General features: G+C 39.0%; 1 protein-coding gene across 1 annotated transcript in view; it reads right to left on the bottom strand.

The window, feature by feature from the left end:
* Positions 1–567: 567 nt before the first annotated feature.
* Positions 568–23,628, bottom strand: part of LOC128744557 (alpha-1,2-mannosyltransferase ALG9-like) — a 102,193-nt gene continuing 79,132 nt past the window's right edge. The window contains exons 4-6 of the mRNA XM_053841643.1: positions 15,252–15,349; positions 3,179–3,614; positions 568–1,377 (exon numbers count right to left, since the gene is read on the bottom strand). Coding sequence (XP_053697618.1) covers positions 720–1,377; positions 3,179–3,614; positions 15,252–15,349 — 1,192 coding nt within the window. The 3' untranslated portion in view covers positions 568–719. The remainder of the gene's footprint in view (positions 1,378–3,178; positions 3,615–15,251; positions 15,350–23,628) is intronic.

Consider the following 23,628-nt stretch of genomic DNA (forward strand, 5'->3'; position numbering starts at 1 on the left):
CCCGAATTTAGCAGCGTGCTGGAAATACCCTCCCGTACCCTAGATCAAAATGAAAATCGCGACCATCATCAAACTCGGGATGGAGGTAATTTACTGGCCGGAATACAATGGGGAAAAGGTGGAAAGAAAATTGGGATCATCACGATAACGTAACTAATAAGCGTCACCGGCGCAATATAAATGCCAACAACAGCATCTATAACAACAACATCAACAATACCAACAACAACAACATGAACAACAACCGCTATAACAATAACAACTATAATAACAACAGAAACAGAAATAACAGCATTTAAATGAAAGAGAAAAGAAACATTGGAAATTATGCAAATATTTCTGAACAGCCAATTGTGTTGTATACAGCCCCATTTTAACATTTATCTCTAGTCACCACCAAGCGCGAGCCCGCCATTCCCCTCCCCCCTTGAAACGCGACGGTTTGCCGATCTAAACGCTGGCTCTGGATTATTTCTAATAACATTCCAATGAACACTGCCAGATAATTGTCATCCAAATTTTGACAGTGCCGCCACTCTATATAGTCACTCTACTAGTAATATAAAATGATAAAAACATAATTATAAAATATTGCTTTATTTCCTAAAAGTTTCGAATAAGATGAAAGGTAAATTTTTTAAAACCAAAATCATGCACCATCTTTAGATCACAACATTAGTTTACAGTAATTACTTCCATGTTTCGGGAAATTTCACTGTTCATAACGTCTGAGGTTTGCGTTTTAACAAGTTATAGTTGCCGAATCGAATTCTCGATGAACTTATGAAGGGAATATAGAACGCTCTGAACAATTGGCACGACCGGTTGCTATCTAAAAATCTGATAGTTTTTATAATTTCCCAATTCTGACTGTCTGACGAGTGATTTGGTTCGAGATCATTGGGGTTATATTCGTCACCTAGATCTAAATCAACTAAGTAATCACACATAGAATAATTGAAGAGCATATAAGCACTAGCTAAATTTTCATCGTTAAAATATTCATGCACCACACTTGTGGCGTTATTACTTTCTTGATAATATGCTGGAAGAATTCCATTAAAACTTGATTTGATAAATCTTAGTCGATAATTTGGTGGGAGAAGAAAATTTCCTGGAGATCTGTGCCATTCTTTCCCATAGCAGATATTTTTTGCTATCGATGATTCTTCAAGGGATGATGTTATATCCATTGGCGCGTAATAGTTTAAATATAATGCAGCAATCCGTGATACACTTAAAGCAGCGTAACAGCTAATAACTCCGATAACAACAGTCTGAAACGATATGTTAATTCTTCGGCTTAACCAGTTTATACAATTTAAAGCACCCAAAGCTGCACAGAGTGATACTAGTGGATAAACTGGAAATATGAACCTGGAAAAACATAAAATAGAACATTCATTTATTAGTATACATAATTTACAACAGTTACAGGCAGTCATTAACTTTTCGTCGGAGAGCCTAATTTCGGAAAAGGCCCCAAGTTGTTACCTTGAGGAACTCCAGATTTGTTGCTAAACACTGAGGATGTACTGGATCCTAGTTTTACGTGCAGTACTCTATCTCTAAGATATGAATACAGCCAATCGATCATTTTTTGGGATGCACCAAGTCGTTGAAGTTTTCAGAAAACTATATCATGGTCAATCCAATTGAAAGCCGCTTTCAGGTTGGCTTATATGACATGAACCTGTTTCTTCTCTTCCATTTGCAAAATACACGTCGTAGTAAACTTTAACAGATTAGTACAGACGGATCAGTGTTGAGTAGTGAATACGTAGTTTCACTACGTACGTATTCACTACGACAGTATTACACCACACACAATTATCACAAACAATTTTGATGCAGCAGAGAGACTACCCAGGTAACCAAGAAGCATCACCAATGCTACTCAAATGCAAGCCAATAAGCATATGCTACTTAATGCTTACTTAAATACCATTTTGGCAAAATATACGGCTTCTTCACTGTTAACCTTCTTATAGTGCTGAAAATGCTAATTTGCAGCTAATAGAGGTTTTCCGTTAAAGTTTTTTTTACTAAATGTTCGGTTTTGACTCTTAGAAATGATACCCTAAAACTTTCTTTATTAAAGCCTCTAACTACTGTAAAAATGAATAACTAAAATATGTATATTTCAACCCGTCACTTCTCGGCTGTAATACATGCCTTTTTGTACCAGTGTCCTCTATTTTCACCACTTCGAAACCATTTGTGCCACTCTTTACTCTTGTGGGTAGCAACACACGAAACGAAAAAGAAGGTAATCATTAGCTTTTCATTCGTTTTGTCCTTTTCACTCAACCGCTGATACACATATGTCAAAAACTGTTGTGCAATGCTGCCAAACGAAAATAGCAATGCTGCCAATGCGAAAATAGAAGCAAAAAACTTCGAAAACAACTCACAAGAGTTTGAAATTGAGCTGGATTCATTACCATCGAAGTACACGTTGGACGGAACAGTACACTATTTCCTTTTGAAGTTGATAGTTCCAACTCCACTCGACTTAGTCATTGTCGGTTCAAGCGAAATGGCCGCAGTATAATATAAGTCGAGTATATTTCTCTTCGCTGACCGGTCGTGTCAGTCGAGTTACTAGAAAAAATCCTGTCGCGATCGACTTATATTATATCAAAATAAACCAGTCGCAGTCGAGCAAAGTGACACTCGACGTGACTTACAAAATAAAGCCCTTTAATAATGAGTGTGGCTGTTAATGTAATAAGCTAATAAGCTCCCGGCTTAACACACGGTAATCTTTTAAGGTGCAATTAGTCGTCACCGATTCTGCCAATTTCAAAAGCAGTTTTTTTTGTTTGAAACAGAAATTCTGTTCATGAAAATATATTCGCTGTCTTCAGATTGGCAAGAAGAATGCAGTATTTACATTTTTACAAACAGAACCCCGTTATTGGCCCAAAAAACTGCTTCCGAAATTGGGCTCTCCCACGAAAAGTTAATGACTGCTAATTTTGCGTAAATCGTATTTTTTTTTAAACTGAGTTAGGGGTCAGTCCCAGTCCAGTGGATAGCATTCCCGCCTCTCACGCCGAGGACCAGAGTTCAAATCCCAGCCCCGCAGAAGTCTCGAATGACCCAAGCTGTTAAAGTGACTAGGTATATCTAGTAAAAAAATAAAACTGAGCTAAATAAAACTGCGGTAACTTACCTTTCTTCCTTATGCGGCTGTACGAAAAATACAAGAATCCATATGTATAGCGACAGTGTTTTCCAAAGAGAAGCAGATCCAAAAGAAGTTGTTGGTAACTTTGGAGGTTTTTTTAAAGTAACTACTATTGCTGTGATTGGAAAGCTTAAGGCAAAACACCACGCAATGTTGAAATTCAGAAACAAATTAATAAAGTAAAAATATTTGGACTCAATTCCGAATAAGTTTGGTCCATGAGAAGAAAACACGTTGTATAAAATAAGATTCAGTGGTGCGAACGTAGTTTTTCCGTAAAAGTACGAGTCAACCATCAATATTGGCAAACCCACTAGCACTGCAAAGAAAATGCTCCACTTGATGAAGAATTTGAACATTCGTCGTTGAATTAGTACTTCATATAGAAACGGAAAACATATCAATGCTGCAAACGGCCAACCTAAAACAAATAGAAAAATGTAGAAAGGGCACATGGTTAAATTTTCCAATTAATGCGTATCCACGTTCGGTAAAATGAATGTAGGGTAGCACGGGGCAAGATGCCCACTATCAGTATATCCTAAGAAATCTACAGCAAAGGGCTCAAAACCCTCGCTACGTTATCTTTTACAGTTTTTTCTATAACATGTATGCATATTGGGTGCTAAAAGTTATAACGCATATCAAATATTCACGAGCAAAAATTCATCGATTTTTGGGAATTTTTCCAACCTGTGGGACAAGATGACCATCCTTCCTAAAAGCTATTAAACCTTCTTTGTATTTCACGTATAATCTAAATAATAAATATTATGGATTCAAGCTGGTCATAAACTATTTTAAACATTATTTGAAGAATTTGGAGTGTTTAGTTAACCATAAAATGTTCCTTGAATGTACGTATTCTTCTGTGGTCATTATTAGACAGAAACATGTTAAACAATGTATTTTTATCGAAAACAAATAAATATGCATGTTTATTCCGTTACAAATATTTTATGTATTTTTTTTTTTTTTTTAGAAAAATTTTTACGTTGCGAATTTTTCGTTTTTAAATTAAAACATTTAACTTCGATTTCAACATAAAATTTAACTAACGAATTCGTCAGAAACCTTGTGAAATCAGCCCATCGAAAAAAAGTAGAAGTACAGTGCATTTTTCCTTTTGAAATCTGGAAAACTTTCTGCTAATTGGCTGTCGATGTGTAATTTAGTTTCAAGTTTTGCGTGGCTGGACCATTTGAAGTGAAAAATAGTGTAATGTGGATTCTGTCGATACTTGTAAGCTAAGATTTCCAACCATTTCGTCAGTTCCGGTTGATAATTCCCGATTGAATCATGGAGCAAGTGAGAAGGACCGGAAGTCGGAGGATGAGAGTCCGATGTGCTTTGACTTTTGTAACTATGGATAGAGCTGTGCAAGTTAAATATCTCCGGCGGTCAAAGCCGGTGTTTGGCAGGATGCAACAATCTAGAATTGGAGCCAACTCAGAACAAATCGAAAAATTTGAAGAAGCCGTCGCTGTCGAATTGGTTGAATTTGAATCTCTTGCTCAAGCGGCAGGTGCCGAGTTCATCCAACGGTGGCAGTAGAAAGGCAACAAGACCTCATTGAAGACTGATGGTGCGACTGCTACGGGGTAATTCGAAGCAGCAGAAAAATGTTTAATATCGAGCCCAAGAGGAACTGGGATCAGTGCCATCCAGAAGTAATCTATCTGGCGGTTCAAATCACAGCACAAACCGGGAAGTAAATCATTTCCTCTTGTTTATTTGGTTATTTTTGAAAATTTGACCTTTTTATAAAATAATTTATGTTAATACTGTTGGTAGTTGGTTAGTTTAATCTATTTTCAGAGAGCGAAATAAGGCGCTATAACCTTGGCCTATTGTAGCCTGGCTTTTGGTCTAAAAACCATAAGTTCATCCCCGAGGGTCCGGAGTATCACTTAACCTTTATTAGCAAAGATACTCCCAACGAAACAAAGCTACAATTAATCAGAAACGGTTGGTACGAGACGTCCCGTTTCTTCTTCCCCTGTTGATTTTGAAATGCATCTATGTTTGAATAACTTATTCACACAAGATTCATTTCGTAAATTGTCTTCGCGGCAATACTTCACAGTTGGCCTGGCCGATTAAACATTTGCAATATATCACTGATATTATGCAAATGTTAATACAGACAAGAAAATAATTTGAAATATTTCTATAAATAGAAATAATTAAAATTATTTCCAGGAATCCTTAATTGTGGCTGTGATGGTATTAATAAGAATAAGAATAAGAATAAGAAGTTACAAATATTTTATGTATTTTTAAAAGCAATTTGTGATAAATACATTATCTGCATAATTGCTGCAATATCAACATCTGATTCATTACTAAAATCAATGCCACGATAACTCATTCGTTAGATGAAAATTTTTTTTAAATCTTGAATAAAACCTTATTTTATGGCTGCGCAATCTTATAATAAATGCAGTAGTTTTAATCATCGATCTATTTTTTATGTTATCGAAGAGTACAATGATTTTATTTTTGTAATTGTTTGAATTATTGTTAGATGTAGTGTTTATTTACGCGTACGGTTACTAATTATATACCTTTATAGCGTCTATAACGATTTTTGAAAGGGTGGTCATCTTGCCCCGGGTGGGCATCTTGCCCCTTCCTACCCTATACTCATAATTTTGGAAAGATTAGGTAATTTTAAAAATTCCTGTAAATTTTACTATAGAAATTGGCAATTTTTCAGAAATTGGTCGAAAAATACGAAGTTGATCCGAGGCCGAATCATATATGTATACCAACTAGCTGATTACCCGATATTACTCGGGGCTCCTTTGCCTCTCAGTCACTTGTACATCTTTTATATTAAAACGAAAATTCTCATAGTGCTAAAAACCAAACCCTTTTTTTCATTTTAATGTGTCTACTCTATCTTTGTCAGTTTCCCTCATGTTGTTCCCGAGCCACTTGTATATCTGATTTATTCCCGGCAATCCTTATAAATCAACAAAAACCCGTTTTTGGACCTTCTCTTTGTTAATGGTCACCCTATCCCCTCTTTCAGAAATCCAGCAACTTGTATAACTGCTATAGTGATTTGAGATTGCTTGAATCTTTTCGGTGAAATGATACTACGTTTGTTTTATGCGTGACGCGTTTCAGCCTACTGCATTCTTTCGGCCATCTTTGGACGCCTGCGAAAATGTAGAGTTTTATTTTATTTTAATTACGCAATGATTTTTCGTGAGAGGCATTTCGATTTGGAATTCATTACCTAATAATCTTACGTTAGAAAATTCAAAATTAATATTTAAGAGGAAATGTTAAATGTATCAAATGTTTAGATAATTGGATAAGTACTAATTTCGAGATAGATAGCTTCAGTGATGCTCTGTTCTGTATAAACTTAAATGTAACAGTTAAAAGAGATAGAAGTTTCACGTTACACGTTATCCTGAATAAATAAATAAATAAATAACTCTAGAACTAATCAATCAAAAGGAACCAAATTTGGCATGTAGAGGTTTTTGGAGCTAAGAATTTTTTCTATGATGTACTGAGACCTCTTCCCCTTCTAAGAGAGGGGTGGGGGGGGGCTCCTATACAAATGAAACACAAATTTTCTCATAACTCGAGAACTAATTAAGCAAATGGAACCAAATTTGGCACGTGGGGGTTTTTGGAGGCACGATTTTTTCTATGGTGAATTAGAATCTTTGCCTTCTTTAAGAAGGGCGGTCCCATACAAAAAAAAATACATATTTCCTCATAACTCGAGAACTAATCAAGCCAATGGAACCAAATTCGGCATGTGCAGGTTTATGGAGGCATGAATTTATTTTATGATGGTTTGAGACCCCTCACCCATGTGGTAGGAGGATAAGGACTCTCATACAACTAAAACAGAAATTTTTGCGTATGTGTCATATTTTCTGCTATGTAACAAGCGGTAAGCTGTGAAAGTATACTAGTAAAACCTTCTCGGAGTAAAAGACAGTTATTCGACGCCGTTAACTCACCTGCCTGTTGCCATTCATGTCAAAAGAGAAGGACATTCGAATGGCACGTCATATTTGCGGTTAACGTGCTTTGGCTTTAATGTTATTTGTAACCAATGACCTTTTTAAAGGTCACAGCGAGTAAAAGTAAGATTGTTGAAACATGTCAAGCTACGCATAATCATATTTAATACAAGAATCTGTGGGCTGGTCATTCATTACTATTTCAACCTTTATGATGCACACAAGTGATTTTTAAAAGAAATCTTCTATGTCTCAACGGTTGCAGGCGTTGTACTTATGAACCCCCGTCCACGTATTTTCAAAGCCACCATTGCATTCAATGTAGAATTGAATCGCTTAAACAACGGCACTCTCAGCTTACTATAAACATACATATGCCAGAAATGTAGCTTACATTAGTCTTTGATCTAATGATCTTATATAGTCCTTCGTCACCCATTCGTACAACCCTTAGGGCTGAATACATTGTAGTTTTTATTTTCATTTTCTCATAGATAGGGGGATTAGAGGCATAATGAGCACACGGGGCGAAATGGGCACCCGTCTTTTCTACGAAAGTACGCATTTTGTAACATCAAATGGCATGCGAAACATTGCTGTAGGTACTACAGTATCTATTTATCAGCAAATGAGTCATCTCTACTTTTAAAACACGGAGTTATATTAAAAAAGTCAACTTGGTTCTCAGACGCTGAAAAATTATAATTTTGGTGCACTACCAAATAAGCTTTTGCGATCATTTAAATATCTCAAACTATCAAGTGGACACTGCAACATGTATACATTGTATCTCAAATTTCACCTTCATTGAAGTTTTGATTTTATACTATAATTAGTGTAAAAACCCATTTTTACTTTAACTACTTGACTGGAGGCGAAATGGGCACCCTTAGGTGGGGTGAAAAGAGCACTATTTCGCATTAACTAACCTGTCAGTTTCTTTGTTTATCGCGTCAATGCTTGTTTACAGTGATGGTATGAATATGCAGGTGGACCAAATTGGTTCCTTCAAAATTGTTTTCGCTCCCGCTGCAGAACAAGAACTGGTGGTCCATATTTTGTATATGGAGGTTCGATGCTACGATATTACTACCCGTGAAATCAGAACCCTCGTATACCAGCTGGCAGAGGGAAACGGAAAAGCATATGTCTTCAACACTAAAACACAGCTTAAGCGTCATCCGAAACTTTCCTTGTGTGCTCCAGAGGTAACCTCCGCGGCTCAATTGGCTTTAAGCGGCTTGCGGTCAATAGTTTTTTCGATGTTTTGACACGTTTTATGTTTGTGTATGTGTATGTGTATATATGTATGTATGTGTATATGCAGGTGTTTCAATGTGAGTGTATGTGTGTGAGTGGTTGTTGTACTTTTATACACCCTTCAGATTGTATAACATTTCGCCGAATACCATTTCGAGGAAAACCAATACGCGGATGACCATAACGCGGAATATACTGTTTCGCGGAAAACATTTTTGCGGAAAGTACTATTTAGCGGAGAAAATTTTCGCCGAAAGTACTATTTGGCGGAGAACCACCACGCATTCAATTTGGAAGCCGCAAAAAGCGGCTTCGCCGCTTTGTATTCAACGAAATTTAAATCGATGCGAGGACTAGGGAAAACTAACTAGAGGTCAGTAGACCTAGGAAAACGAACAGACCTAGATAGATGTGATTTCTGCGGGGGGGCTGCCCCCCGCAGTGGCCGGCGCTTCCGACGGCGGGTCACCGGCGAACACTCGCCGTTGCCTGCGGCCGGCTCGCCCTGAATCATCTAGGAAATATTTGCTACTGATATGGTTTTCTGCGAAACAATATTTTTCGCCAAATGGTTTTCCGCGAAATGGTTCTTTCCGTCAAACGGGTTTCCGCGGAATAGTCCTTTCCGCGAAAGGGTTTTCGGCGTTTTGGTACTTTCCGCGAAATAGTACTTCCCGCGAAATGGTATTCCGCGAAACGGTATTCCGCGATATGGTCTTCGGCGAAATGTTATACAACCCACCCTTCAAGCATGTGTTTACAAGGGTGCTCTTTATGCCCCAGGGGGTGCTCATTGTACCCCACACACTAACTGATTTTTAGTTTTTGAAGCATAAGTTTAAATTGCAATTTTCGTCATCATATTAATTATTTTTCAATTTGTTAACAGTATGCCTTTAATTATCGATAGTGAATGTATGTTTTGCAATGACACTTTAAAAATTCAGTCATTTTAGGTGCTTAAATCAGCCAACAAGTTAGGGTGCTCATTATGCCCCTAATACCCCTAAATATGGAAATATTAGGTTCAGCAAGAAACTATTTTCACATATCCACATTCAAATTCCAATAAGAAATAATCTAGTCAAAAATGGTTTTTTCGGCGTTATAAGCTGAAAATGCTCATATAAAAATCGACACGTCTTCGGAACTAAATTCAACTGTTTGTTTACGCTATGTTAGTTATCTTCCATATGCATCTCAAAGATAAACAAATTTTAGAGTGTATTTTACCATACTGGATAATTTTATTTACATTTGAGAACATTTGGAAGCAAAAAAATCGTGTGCTAAGTTTTGGAGCAGAATCGTTTTTAAAGTGGTTTCTTCAAACAAATCTGGCATTAGTTTTCAAAAAGTCGCATAATGCAGGCAAAAGGGTTGATTATGCGACCTTCTGAAAACTAAAGCCAGAAATCATTATATTTCGCAAGTACTATATGCAACAATGCAACACTGCAATGTGTTCTACAATTTTCGCGAAGACACTATATTTTTTTGGCGAAAAACAATGTGTCACCCTATTAGGCCGATTCACGATTACCCTAAAAGTGTAAGAAAACGTGATATATTTCATTAATATACTGCTCCAAAGAAACACGTGTTGATATCTTTTGACCGGTAAAACCAATTCTTATGAAATTTTGCTGATATATTTGCAGTGTTAAAACCTCTCGTTTGATACTAAAATAATTGAAATGATCTTAGTCTCTATAAAATATTGTTTATTTATTTATTTATTTATTTTAAAAAAACATTAATATTAATCTACCAGGCTATATTACCTATCAAAGGAGACAAATAATGCATAAATAGGTTTGGCAATCTCTGGGAAACAGGCGATCATTTGTACCTAATCAAAATAGGTTTTTAAGGGCTAACTTTTAAACTGCTTGTTTGTTTTCAATCAAACTTGGTTAAAGAGCTTTTATTTGATACTAAGATCGCTGAAATTGGTTGTGTAGTTTCGGAGAAAATCGTGTCACAAAGTTTTTACATCTTTGCTTATAACTTTTATACGAAAAGTCGGACCACGAAACAATTCAATGGTGATATTGCGGAGATATTTAGACTTCCACCCGAAAATTATTAGCGTGGGTTTTTCCTGCGTTTCCCACCCGCGGCTGTAATTTAGCAATTTGAACCACCAGTTTTTCGTCATTGCCTCATCTCCGTATCCCTCCTTGTTTCACAAGTTTATTTTCAATTTATTAGTAGGTACGGGATTATTATTACTCGAATATGAATTTGCGTTGGACTCGTATAAATGCTGCATGGCACAATATAGGGTTTATTTTTAATTCATTCCCGTCGTAGTAAGTAAAGCCACTCTAATTTTCATCATTTCTTGGATGGATTTAATGAATTCTCCAAAAGTTCATGTGCTGATTTGACTCAAGCACATTTACCTTCCCATACGTGCACTTTGTACTCACTAAAAAGCGATTATCAAAGCACTTTATTGAAATTATGCAACTGACTTTATTTCTTAAATTCGTCGCCCCGTTTTAAAATACGTCCATCAAAATTTTTCATCGACCGAACTAAAAGTCACAACAATGATTGTGAAATTAGCGCGCATAGGAGGGCATGACAAATGTTATTCTACAAAAATGTCTGCAGGTCATGCAAGTTTTCTCGGCTGCAGAATAACAATGAGTTGCGTGAATCAATTTCATTTTATGAATGACGGAAACTGAAACGATTAGTCGACATTCTCTTCTTCGTCGCATGAAAAAACGTAGGAAGTTTGACTGGTTGGAATTTTTTAATGAAAAAAATATTTAAATAGATCTTAGCTCACTTTTATTGATCGCGTATGATAGTCAACAAACTAAAATATCAGGGAATAACTAATTTTGCATTTTGTGTCATAGAAAATGCTGATATTTTTAATAATTTGTATTGAATAGAACGGGAATAGTCAATTACGACGAAGCAGCAACATACCCTACTAGGCAATAATACTTTTCAGATGAAAGTAAGAGTAGGCGAATCGGTTCTGCCATATCCGAGGAATAGGCGATAGAAAATCAAAGCACACACGCACACACAGACATTGCTAATTTGTCGAACCTGATCGATTGGTATGTATAAGTGATTCGGCCCTCCGGGCCTCGGATCAACACCGTGTTTTTCGACCAATTCCTAAACCTTTGTTATGTAGTATAACAAAGGTAAAACTTTAAGAAAGTTTTATTGAAAACAGTTTAAAAGTTAAGCTTAAAAATTGTGTTTATACAAGGTAATAATTATCGCCTGAAGTTTTTGGGCGGTACAATTTTTAGTTTTTTCAAATGCGCACAAAAATGTAATGTGTTCACAAAAGTTGTAGAACATATTAAAATAAACAACTTTGCTGCACATAGTAACTATCTATCTCTTACTGGTTGCGAAATATAATGATTTGCTTAATAAAGCAGTTAAGAGGGGACCCTATTCAGGGGTGACATTGCGATTCTCGTTTCGAGTGATTTTGGTTCGTTTCGACCACGTTAAACAAATGGGCGAAACGAACCAAAATCACTCGAAACGAGAATCGCAATGTCACCCCAGGTCGAAAAATAATAGATTTTGGTTATTGGGATATTTTGGGTATTGATTAAGCTATAATTGAAGACCTATAAAAATGAATTTTTGTCTGTCTGTCCGTATGTTCCTTATAGACTCGGAAACTAACGAACCGATCGGAGGGAAAATTTGCATACAGGGGTCTTTGGGGCCGGGGAAGGTTCTTATGATAGTTAGACACCCCTTCCTCCCAAGAGGGGGAGCTCCCATACAAATGAAACACAAATTTCTGCGTAACTGAAGAACTAATCAAGCAAATGGAACCAAATTTGCCATGTGGGGGGTTTTATGATCACCCCTGTAGTAGGGGGTTAAGGACTCAAACAGAAATTTTTGTGTAACTCAAAAACTAATCGAACTCGAGAAATTTTAGAATCTTCCATAAAACATTAGTCAATAACAAGACCACCAAAAACTATCTATAGTAACACTAAATGATTCAGGGCGTTGCCGGTTATCCGCTGTCGGAAGTGGCGGCCATTAGGGGGGAGGGGTATTTTCGATATGTTGGCTGGTTCCAAATTGTTGCTATCCATGGATGTTTAGTCCGTAAAATTTTGACAATTTCACACCCCTGGACAAAACAAAAAATATTGACAAAAAGAAGATAAAGAGAGCTAACATACACATACACTCATTTCTCTCTGAGCTCGTTTGTTGTTGAGTATATGGGCCTCGAAAAAATTCCAAAATTTTAGTTGTAACCCGTTACAAATGAAACACAAATTTCTGCAGAACTCGAGAACTAATCAAGCAAATGGAACCAAATTTAGCATATGGGGTTTTTTGGAGGTAGGAGTTTTTTCTATAATGGTTTGACTCCCCTCGCTTGTCTGAGAAACAACAAACAAAGTGGGACATTTGTAGAGTTTTAAAGAGTGTTTACTTAGCTGCTAATTAGAGGTGGGCATTGCTAACTGCAATTTTAGTTTCGCTAACAGCTAATTCGCTAATTCAAAAAGTTAGCTTCAATAACCGATAACCGCTAAATTAACTAAAAATTTAGCGGAAGCTAATGCTATCCGCTAAATTGGTTGGGAGCGCAAATTTGGCAATACTTTTATAAGTGCCAATTTTGGCAAAAAAGAAAATCTTCGCTGCAAAGGTTCAAGATAAAGTATATATCTGGTAAAACCGTTTCGTGAAAAAAATGTAGGTATTCACAAAAAATGTTTTGAAGAGCTTTATTACATTGAAAATGGGTGAAATGGAAAATATTTCCAAGAGGCAGGACATAGTTTATTAGGGTTTTCTATGGAGTGTTCCATCACTGTAGTAAATTGTGAAAGATTTTTCCAAATAATATTAAAAATTTTACTTACATTTTCATTAAAAAATATTAGCTTTACTACATGTTTGGTTCCTAAGATATGTTAGTTTAAAGCAGTATTTTAGGAATTCGACGTTTTCGGTCATCACTCAGAAATAAAAAATAACACTATCGTGAAATTTTCATCACTATCAAACACACAAAATTTTGAAAATTTTCCATAAGATAGAGCACAGTTTTTCTAAGTTTGCTTTGGAGTTTTCTGCTGCCATAGAAAGTTTTGTGAAAATTGTTTTCCAGATAATAGTTTAGCTTCATTACATTTTCATATTTTTTTCAAATGAAATATTATAAATTGAAGTAGTTGATTTAAATGAAATGAACAAATCAAAAAATATCTCTTGGTATTTTCTGAGAATATAAGTGACCTTGCATTTTTTAAATATTGATTTATTTCAGTCCATCAACTGTGCCCGCGTACAAAAGTTTGTGAAATTTTTGGATCTTTTAACCCAAATCTGTGCCCATTGTTAGGTAGTAGCTAAACAGGGTGATTTATATATTTTGGACAGGCGTTACGCATACTCTATATTGCACTTTTACGGCAAAATCAAATGGAAAATGTCCAAAATAGAGGAGGCGTAACGCTTGTCCAAAATACATAAATCACCCTAGCAGAATTAACTGAAAATTTCAAATTTCTCAGGAATTTTCGCTTGCCAAAAAAATTTAGCGGTACATAAGTTTAGCGGAATCTAACAAAAACGCTAACGGTATTAAAAATTAGCGAAAACGCTAACCGAAAACCAAAATGTTAAAGGGTGTCCCACATCAAATTGCACCACGGAAGAAACGCTGTAGAAAATTATGTAGTTTAGAGTGTATTGTTTAAAGTGTTTGGTTTTTCGAAAATTGGAAAAAAGGGCATCACCCGAAAAGCAACGTGGCAAATTTATTTTGCGCAAGCACCTGGAAAATCCTCAACTCTCTCATCACGAATTATGAGACTTACGTCAAAGCGGATTTCCGGCAGCTTCCTGGCCTACTGTACTTTACCCACTAGCACAAGTTTGATATTCCGGAAGAAGTAAGGATGTAGAAATGTTCAAAGTTTGCCAAGAAATACATAATTTGGCAAACGATTTGCTCATGTGGCGCCGTTCATGACTACCGGGACTGTAAACGGGCAGATCTACCTCAAGGAGTATCTACAGAAGCGTCTGCTTCCTCTGTTGATGCAACACGAGGGTCCTGACCGGATCTAGCTCCGTGCCACTGTTCAAAAGATGTCCTGGAGTGGTACGAAGCCAACGAGGTCACTTTCGTACCCAGGGACATGAACCCAACGCACCGGAACTAAGCCCCATCGAAAAATACTAGGCTATTATCAAGCAAACAATACGGAAACATTCCAAGGAGGTCAAACCTGAGGAAGACATGAAGAAAAAGTGAGTTTCCGTACAGATGAAGCTGCAGCCAGGTTGTACAAAACTTTTCGAGTGGAGTTAAGCGTAAGGTGCGAGCATACGGTTATGGTATTGAAGTTAAATGGAACAAATATGCCAAAAGCTTACTAATGAGTTATATTTTGTTGTCTGAAAGTTTGAAAAGGATCGGTCAATTAGGTAATTTTCTACAGCGCTTCTTCTGTGGTACAATTTCATGTGAGACACCCTTTAGCTGAGCTAATTAGCTGTTAGCGAAATTGTGTCCAGTTCCGCTGCTAATGAGTTACTAGCATTGCAGCATCGTAACTACAAGAGATACAGCAAAACTTCATTCTGCAAAATTGTAGATAATAACTAGTTCTAAAAATGTCCCATATACAAATTTGTCAAATTTTGCTCGCCTGAGACGATACTGACAAATGAATCAAAATGGAGTCAACGTAATGGAACTATCCCTGACTGAATTGTGCAATTGCTATTTGATAATATAAAAAACGACAATGATAGAATCTTACCTACGAATGATGTAATGACAATACTCAAAATTGCCAATTTATATTTCTTATACCACCACGCGGTCAGGAATGCCATAGTCATGTACATGGAGAACGTGCTGAAAAAAATCGTAGATACGCTGTTAATACGGATTTCTTACATATAGGAATTGGAAACCTTCTTTAAGATTTTAATAGTTTAACCCTCAATTAATCAACCAAGTACACCAGTATCCTTTTTATATTTTATGCTCGAACGAATTTAAGCATTCATTCAATTCGATGACCGGACGAAAGCCATAAATACGATTGCCATACGGACGGTTACCATACGTACGAATGCCATAAAGACGCATGCCATAATGTATGTTGGCCATAATGGACGGGAGCCATAATGTACGTTTGCCATAATCCATATATTAAATGTTTCCAAGATGATTCAGGGCGAGCCGGCCGTAGGCAACGGCAAGTGTTCGTCGGTAACCCATCGTCGGAAGCGCCGGCCACATCAGTCTAGGTCTATTCATTTTCCTAGGTTTACTGACCTAGTTAGTTTTTCCTAGTCCTCGCATCGAGATAACTTCTATAAAATGAAAAGCGATAAAGCCAATTTTTTTTCTGAATCGATAAGGCCTTTTGCGACTTGGCCGACCGAGTTGTTGAGAATCGGACGATTCATTCAAAAGTTATTCAAACTAAAACATTTAAGTACCGTATATATTTAACCGTTCAAAATGTGTAAAACCAAAATATATCAGTGAAGGGTCGATTGTATTCAATGTATGTATAATGTACCTGTGTATGTATGTATATATGTATTTATGTATGTGTGTTGTATGTATGTATGTATGTGTGTATGCGTGTGTCTATGTATTTGCAATTTTGCAACTTGCTTGAAATACAAGAAAAAGTGAGAAACATTTTATTATTTCATAGTCATTTTCTTCACTTGCTGTTACTCCCAATCTGTTTTCAAGTTTCGAAATTATTTCGAAGTTTCGAATAATCTCAGGAGAGAAATACCACTTTAGTTGACATAGAGCAAGGCATTATATTGCACAAATAACTAGCACAATCTATTTATATAAGAGGCTTATGTCTGTCGCCAAAACGAGGGGCGTGATATGTATTTTCGTGGTAATAATCGCCCACATTAAGCAAACCGATCATATCAGATTATATTCAAGACGAGCAAAAGTAATGTAGTTGCACCTCATAGAGTTACATAGCGTTAGCGTTACATAGCGTACCTCCAATTTGCTCTCAATGGATTATTCGAATCGGCTGCTCGACTCAACTGCTCAAGCTGATTGCTCGATTCAACTGCTCGACTAGACTACACGATTTGATTGCTCGACTCAACTGACAGCTTGATTCTATAGTTCGACTAGACTGCTCGACTTAGCCACTCAACCCGACTGCTTGACTTAACTGTTTGATTCGACAGCTCGACTTAACTACTCGATTCAACTGCTTGACTGAACTACTCAACTGAACTGCTCGACTCAACTGCTCGACTCAACTGTTCGACTTAACTGCTCGACTGAACCGCTTGACCCAACTGCTCGACTAGACTGCTTAACTCAACTGCTCGACTAGACTACTCGATTCAACTGCTCGACGGGACTACTCGACTTAACTGCTCGATTAAACTGCTTGACTGGATTTCTCGTTAAACTGCTCGACACGACTACTCGGTTCAACTGGCCATCTTGACTGGTCGGCTCAACTGCTCGGCTGAACTGCTTGACTGAACAGCTTGATTTGACTGCTCGATTCAATTGCTTGACTTCTGTTTGATTCGACAGCTCGACTTAACTGCTCGATTCAACTGCTCGATACAACTGCTCGACTGGACTACTCGACTCGACTACTCAACTCAGCTGCTTAACTGGACTACTCGACTCAACTGCTCGAATAAACCGTTCGACTCGGCAGCTTGAATGAACTGCTCGACTCGACTGCTCGAATGAACTGCTCGACTCAACTGTTCCACTCGACCGCTTGACCCGACTGCTTGACTAAACCATTCGATTCGACTGCTCGACTAGACTACTTGACTTAATTGCTCGATTAAACTGCTCGACTGAGCTGCTCGACTCAACTGCTCGTCCGAACTGTTTGACTGAGCTTAGGCTTAATCAGCTCCAGGCCGTGGTTTCCTCTGCTGTACGAAGAAGTCGTCTCCATTCTACTCGGTCCATGGCCGCAATTCGCCAGCCACGTAGTCTACGTAGGGTCCGCAGGTCGCCTTCCACTTGATCGATCCATCTTGCTCGCTGCGCGCCCCGCCGTCTCGTTCCAGTCGGATCGTTATTGAGAACTTTTTTAACCGGGCAGTCGTCCGACATCCTCACGACATGCCCAGCCCATCGCAGGCGACCGATTTTTGCAGTGGCAGCGATGGGTGGTTCCCTAAGCAGCTGATGCAATTCATGGTTCATTCGCCTCCTCCACGTTCCGTCTTCCATCTGCACTCCGCCGTAGATGGTGCGCAACACCTTCCGTTCGAAAACACTAAGGGCGCGTTGGTCCTCCACGAGCATAGTCCATGTCTCATGGCCGTAAAGGACTACCGGTCTAATCAGCGTCTTGTAGATTGTTAACTTCGTGCGGTGGCGAATTTTGTTCGATCGCAGCGTCCTACGGAGTCCAAAGTAGGCACGATTTCCTGCCATAATGCGTCTTTGTATTTCTCTGCTGGTGTCGTTGTCTGCGGTAACCAGTGAGCCCAGATACACGAACTCTTCTACCACCTCGATTTCATCACCGTCTAAATGAATTCGGGGAGGGAGGTCAGCATTCACTTCTTTAGAACCTCTTCCTTTCATGTATTTTGTTTTCGATACATTAATGACAAGTCCTATCCGTTTGGCTTCAGCTTTCAGTCCGATGTACGTTTCCGCCATCCTCTCAAAGGTACGTGTAATGATGTCAACGTCGTCAGCGAAACCAAGAAGCTGGACGGACTTCGTGAATATCGTGCCACTCGTGTCTATACCCGCTCTTCTTATCACACCCTCCAAAGCGATGTTAAACAGCAAACATGAAAGCCCATCACCTTGCCGTAACCCTCTTCGAGATCCAAAGGGACTCGAGACTGCCCCTGATACTCGAACAACACACATTACTCGATCCATCGTCGCCTTGACCAATCGCGTTAGTTTATCCGGAAATCCGTAGTAGTGCATAATCTGCCATAGCTGATCTCGATCGATCGTGTCGTACGCCGATTTGAAGTCGATGAATAAATGATGCGTGGGCACGTTGTATTCGCGACATTTCTGCAACACTTGCCGAAGCGCGAAAATCTGGTCCGTGGTGGCACGGGCACCCATGAATCCCGCTTGATATTGCCCCACGAACTCCTTTGCAAATGGTGATAGTCGACGACATAAAAGTTGGGAGAGTACCTTGTAGGCGGCGTTCAACAGTGTGATTGCGCGGTAATTGCAACAATCCAACTTGTCGCCCTTTTTGTAGATCGGACACACGATGCCTTCCGTCCACTCCTCCGGTAGTAGCTCATCCTCCCAAATCTTGACAATGACCCAGTGCAGCGCTCTAGCCAGTGCGTCACCACCGTATTTCAGCAGCTCGCCGGGTAGCTGATCAGCCCCAGCCGCTTTATTGTTCTTCAGCCGACCGATCTCTTCTGCTACCTCCTGGAGGTCAGGGGCTGGTATTCTGTCGTCTTCTGCACGTGCTCCAAGATCTATTGCCATATCGTCACCTCCATGTTCAGCTACATCGCTGTTAAGGTGCTCGTCATAATACTGCTTCCACCTCTCGATCACCTCACGTTCGTTCGTGAGAAGATTACCGTCTGAGTCTCGACACATATCGGCCTGCGGCACATGGCCTTTGCGCGAGCGGTTTAACTTCTCGTAGAACCTCCGTTTATCGTTAGCACGGTACAGTTCTTCCATCGCCTCGCGATCCCGATCTTCCTGTTGGCGCTTTTTCCTCCGGAAGACCGAGCTTTGCCTGTTCCGTGCTTGTTTATATCGATCCACATTCGCCCTCGTACGGTGTTGCAGCATCCTCGCACGTGCTGCATTCTTCTCCTGCACTAATTGCTCGCATTCGCCGTCGAACCAATCGTTCCTTCGGTTCGGATTCATTGTACCTAGTGCCGCTAGTGCAGTGCTACCGATGGCGGTCTTAATGCCTTTCCAACCATCTTCAAGAGTTGCTGCGCCAAGTTGCTCTTCCGTTGGTAGCGCTGCTTCCAGCTGCCGCGCGTATTCCTGGGCAACTCCGGTGACTCGTAGCTGCTCGATGTTGGGTCGCGGCGTACGACTTCGACGCGTGTTATGCACCGTCGAGAGTTTTGAGCGCATGCAAACTGCAACTAGGAAATGATCCGAATCTATATTCGCACTGCGGTAGGTGCGAACGTTTATAACATCAGAGAAGAATTTACCGTCGATTAGAATATGGTCAATTTGGTTTTCTATTCGTTGGTCTGGTGATCTCCAGGTGGCCTTGTGGATATCTTTGCGGGGGAAGAAGGTACTTCGGACTACCATTCCGCGGGAAGCTGCAAAATTTACGCATCGTTGGCCGTTGTCGTTCGTTGCGGCATGCAGGCTGTTTGGCCCGATTACCGGTCTATATATAGCTTCCCGTCCTACCTGCGCGTTCATGTCACCGATGACGATTTTCACGTCCCGTCGCGGACAGCCATCATACACCTGCTCCAGCTGCGCGTAGAACGCCTCCTTCTCGTCATCGGGTCTCCCTTCGTGTGGGCAATGCACATTGATGATACTGTAATTGAAGAAACGGCCCTTAATCCTTAACTTGCACATCCTTGCGTTGATCGGTTGCCAACCAATCACACGCTGGCGCATCTTTCCCAGTACTATAAAGCCGGTTCCCAGCTCGTTGGTGGTGCCACAGCTCTGGTAGAAAGTAGCCGCTCGATGCCCGCTTTTCCATACCTTCTGTCCTGTCCAGCAAAGTTCCTGCAGTGCTACGACTTCGAAGTTTCGGGGATGTAATTCATCATATATTATCCTATCGCAACCCGGGAAGCCGAGCGATTTGCAATTCCATGTCCCGAGTTTCCAATCGTAGTCCTTATTTCGTCGCGTGGGTCGACGCCGATTGTTCCGATCCCTATTTTCTTCTTCGTTGTTGGTAACTTTTAGTTTTCCAGGGCGGCTTGTTGGGCCTGCCCCTAACCCCCTGTCTCGCCGGAGGACCATCGTGCACAGCACTGTTTAGAGTCCCTGCTGGCATAAGGACGAGTATAATAATCAGCCGCCCCTAACATGGAGAACAGACGCTGTTTGAGCCGCACCTCCTTGGTGAACAGACGCTCGTGTTTGACGAAGCATTTCCTCTACCGCCATGCTATGGTTACCGCGCCAGTATTCGCGTCGCACCTCCTCACTTCGCTATTGTCAGATTGACAACATTGCCCAGGCTACGCCGCATTTGGTATCATATGACTCGTGGAGGCGTGAGGCGGGAGCTTGTGAGGACCAGAGCTGTGTTTGACGCTCCTTCCAGGTTGTCAACTCACCATTTGAAGCCCTGTTTGACTGAACAGCTTGATTTAACTGCTCGACTTGACTGTTCGATTCGACTGCTCGGCCCAACTGCTTGATTCGACTGCTAGACTCGTCTGCTCAACTCGATTGCAAAATCGCAAATTTTTAAAAAATGAGTTAATGATAGCAAACGATCAAGAATTTTCTGGGCAGCATTTTACTCTAATCAGACTACATAAATGTTGAAAACAGCCAGAAGTTTTTATTCAGTTGAATAAAATCCAATACGACCTTAAAAACTATTTGTTTCAGTTTCCGGCTATGACTCTTTTAGGTACAACTTCTTAGAGCTATATTATGCAATATAAGAACTCAAAGAACTAATACAAAGATTAAACATCTTCGCAAACACTGGCCAATGAAATGTATCCACAGTTTTCGGTATTCTGAACAGACATTTATATTTTCCGGATCGTAAGATTCGGGCTCAACTAGTTAAATAATAAAGCTATAAAAATTTGAACGAAATTGCTACTTTTATTTAAATATGTTCAAAGGTATCCAGAACATGAAAATTTGTTATGCTGATTCTATGTTGAAAATGCATCTTTTTCATCCAAATATATTATTTAATCATGAAATTGTCCGGAAGTTTTAGGTAGACGTGTTTAAACATACTTTAACGAACAATTCAGATAGAATTACGCATGCCCCAGATATTTAAAACGCCATATCTCCCAAACTACCAATATTGTTTTTTCTAGTTAAGTGATTCTTATGTTGAATTTTCTGGCGAACATTTTAAGCATATTTATTTGAAAATAAAATTGGGGGTGTTTTGAGATATTCGCATTTTTCGTTTTAAATTGCAAAAAAATGTATGATGTTGACAAATTAGATAAAAACTGATAACATCATTCGATTTCGCGGCCAAAAACTCATAGAAATAGTATATTGGCATGTCTTAACATCAAACTGTTTCAGAGATATTTAAACCCGAAAAATGATTTTTTTTTTGGAAAATCTGTAAGGAAGTAGCGCCACTGCTAGGGAGATTGATCAATCGGTGCACAACTTTGGGAAATTTGTTGTGGGGTCGGAATGAACAATTATGCCAGCTTTGGTTGAAATCGCTGATGGTCGGATCCAATTTTTCCGAATGACCCCACATATGAAAAGCAAGAATAGATTTGATTTTCACATTTAAACTTTAGGTAAACATGCATTTTTTTGCTCGATTAAAAAATTCTTTTTTCCCTTCAGTTGCCCAACACTGGAAGGACAAAAACTTTATAAAATATTCGTAATACCGTCGTGCGGGGTTACTTTTGATTCGAGGGGCTACTTTGGACATTTTTCAATTATAGTTATTTTACGAAAACAATTGATAATTACTAATTTTTAAAGATAGACAATCATCATCATGACCTTAGCTTATATTCTTCATAGGCCGTTTTGAAATATAGTTCTCGAACAGCTGTCAAATAGTGGATATATACGGTGTTGCCTGTGCTGCGTTTTTTGCGCACAAGATAAATTATGCTGAAAACAGGTGTTTTATTAAGAATTTATTTACCTCATGGATTATACTATTTTCAAAGAATGTATGCAGTTTACGATACATTCTTTGAAAATAGTATAATCCATGAGGTTCAGTGTAAACATTTATAAAAAATAGCGCGTTAATAAAGTTATTAAATATGAAATGAACTAATTTTGAAAATTACATTCTGTCATTTGCAGGTTATGGTTAGTAAACATGAAACGCACATATCGAAAATCGGCTGGATCACGGGATTATGCTCTTCTGTCTAATGACATAATACAAAAATGTCTGAACGAGATTAAAACCGGACAGAAAACGATAGCAGAGGCATCGAAAGTGTACCGTATAAGTCGTCAAACAATTTACAACAAGCTGCATAATGTTCATAATAAGTCACCCGGCAGACAGAAAGTATTTTCTTCTGAAGAAGAGCAGTCGTTCGTGGATCAGAATGGGGATTCCCTGTTGGAACTGACGACTTACGGGAAATTGTAATTGTGGTACCTATTCATCCGTTGGATAAAAGTCAAGTTCTCAGTCGTCTACCCTCAATAAAGGTTGACACAAGGCTCGTCGGTGATTTATTTAAGATTTTAAAGCATTCCTGGTTCAACAACGTGAAAATATATCCGGTCATGATAAACAGAACAAACGAAAGAAGAAACTAAAGGTTGTTCCTGGTGAAGGTGTCACTCCTGACGACATTACAAAGCATGTCCTAAAGGATCGCAACGTCGTCGACCCCCACATGCAAAATTTGTTCCATTTGCTTGATTAGTTTTGGACTTATGAGGAAATTTGTATTTCATTTATATGGGAGCCCCCCTCCTAAGCAGGGGAGGGATTCTAATTCAGCAAAAAAAATTCTTGCCTCCGAAAATCCCCAAATGCCAAATTTGGTTACATTTGCTTGATTAGTTCTCGAGTTATGAGGAAATTTGTATTTCATTTGTATGGGAGCCTCCTTCTAAACAGGGGAGGAGTCCTAATTCATAAGAAAAAATTCTTGCTCCTAAAATCCCCACATGCCAAATTTGGTTCCATTTGCTTGATTAGTTTCCGAGATAAGGAGGAAATTTGTATTTCATTTGTATGGAAGCCCCCTTTCTTAAAGGAGAGAGGGGTCATAATTCCCTTCCTAAAAAGGAGAGGGATCTTAATTCTCCATAGAAAAAATTCTTGCCTCCAAAAACCCCCACATGCCTAATTTGGTTCCAATTGCTTGATTGCATCACTAAAGAACTGATGCAGAAATTTGTTTCATTTGTATGGGAGCCCCCCATCTTAGTGGGGGGAGGGGTCTCTAACTATCATAAGAACAGTGGCGACTCGTCCGCATGTTCAACCTGTT

Source organism: Sabethes cyaneus, chromosome 3, assembly GCF_943734655.1.
Source record: "Sabethes cyaneus chromosome 3, idSabCyanKW18_F2, whole genome shotgun sequence".
Taxonomy (NCBI): domain Eukaryota; kingdom Metazoa; phylum Arthropoda; class Insecta; order Diptera; family Culicidae; genus Sabethes; species Sabethes cyaneus.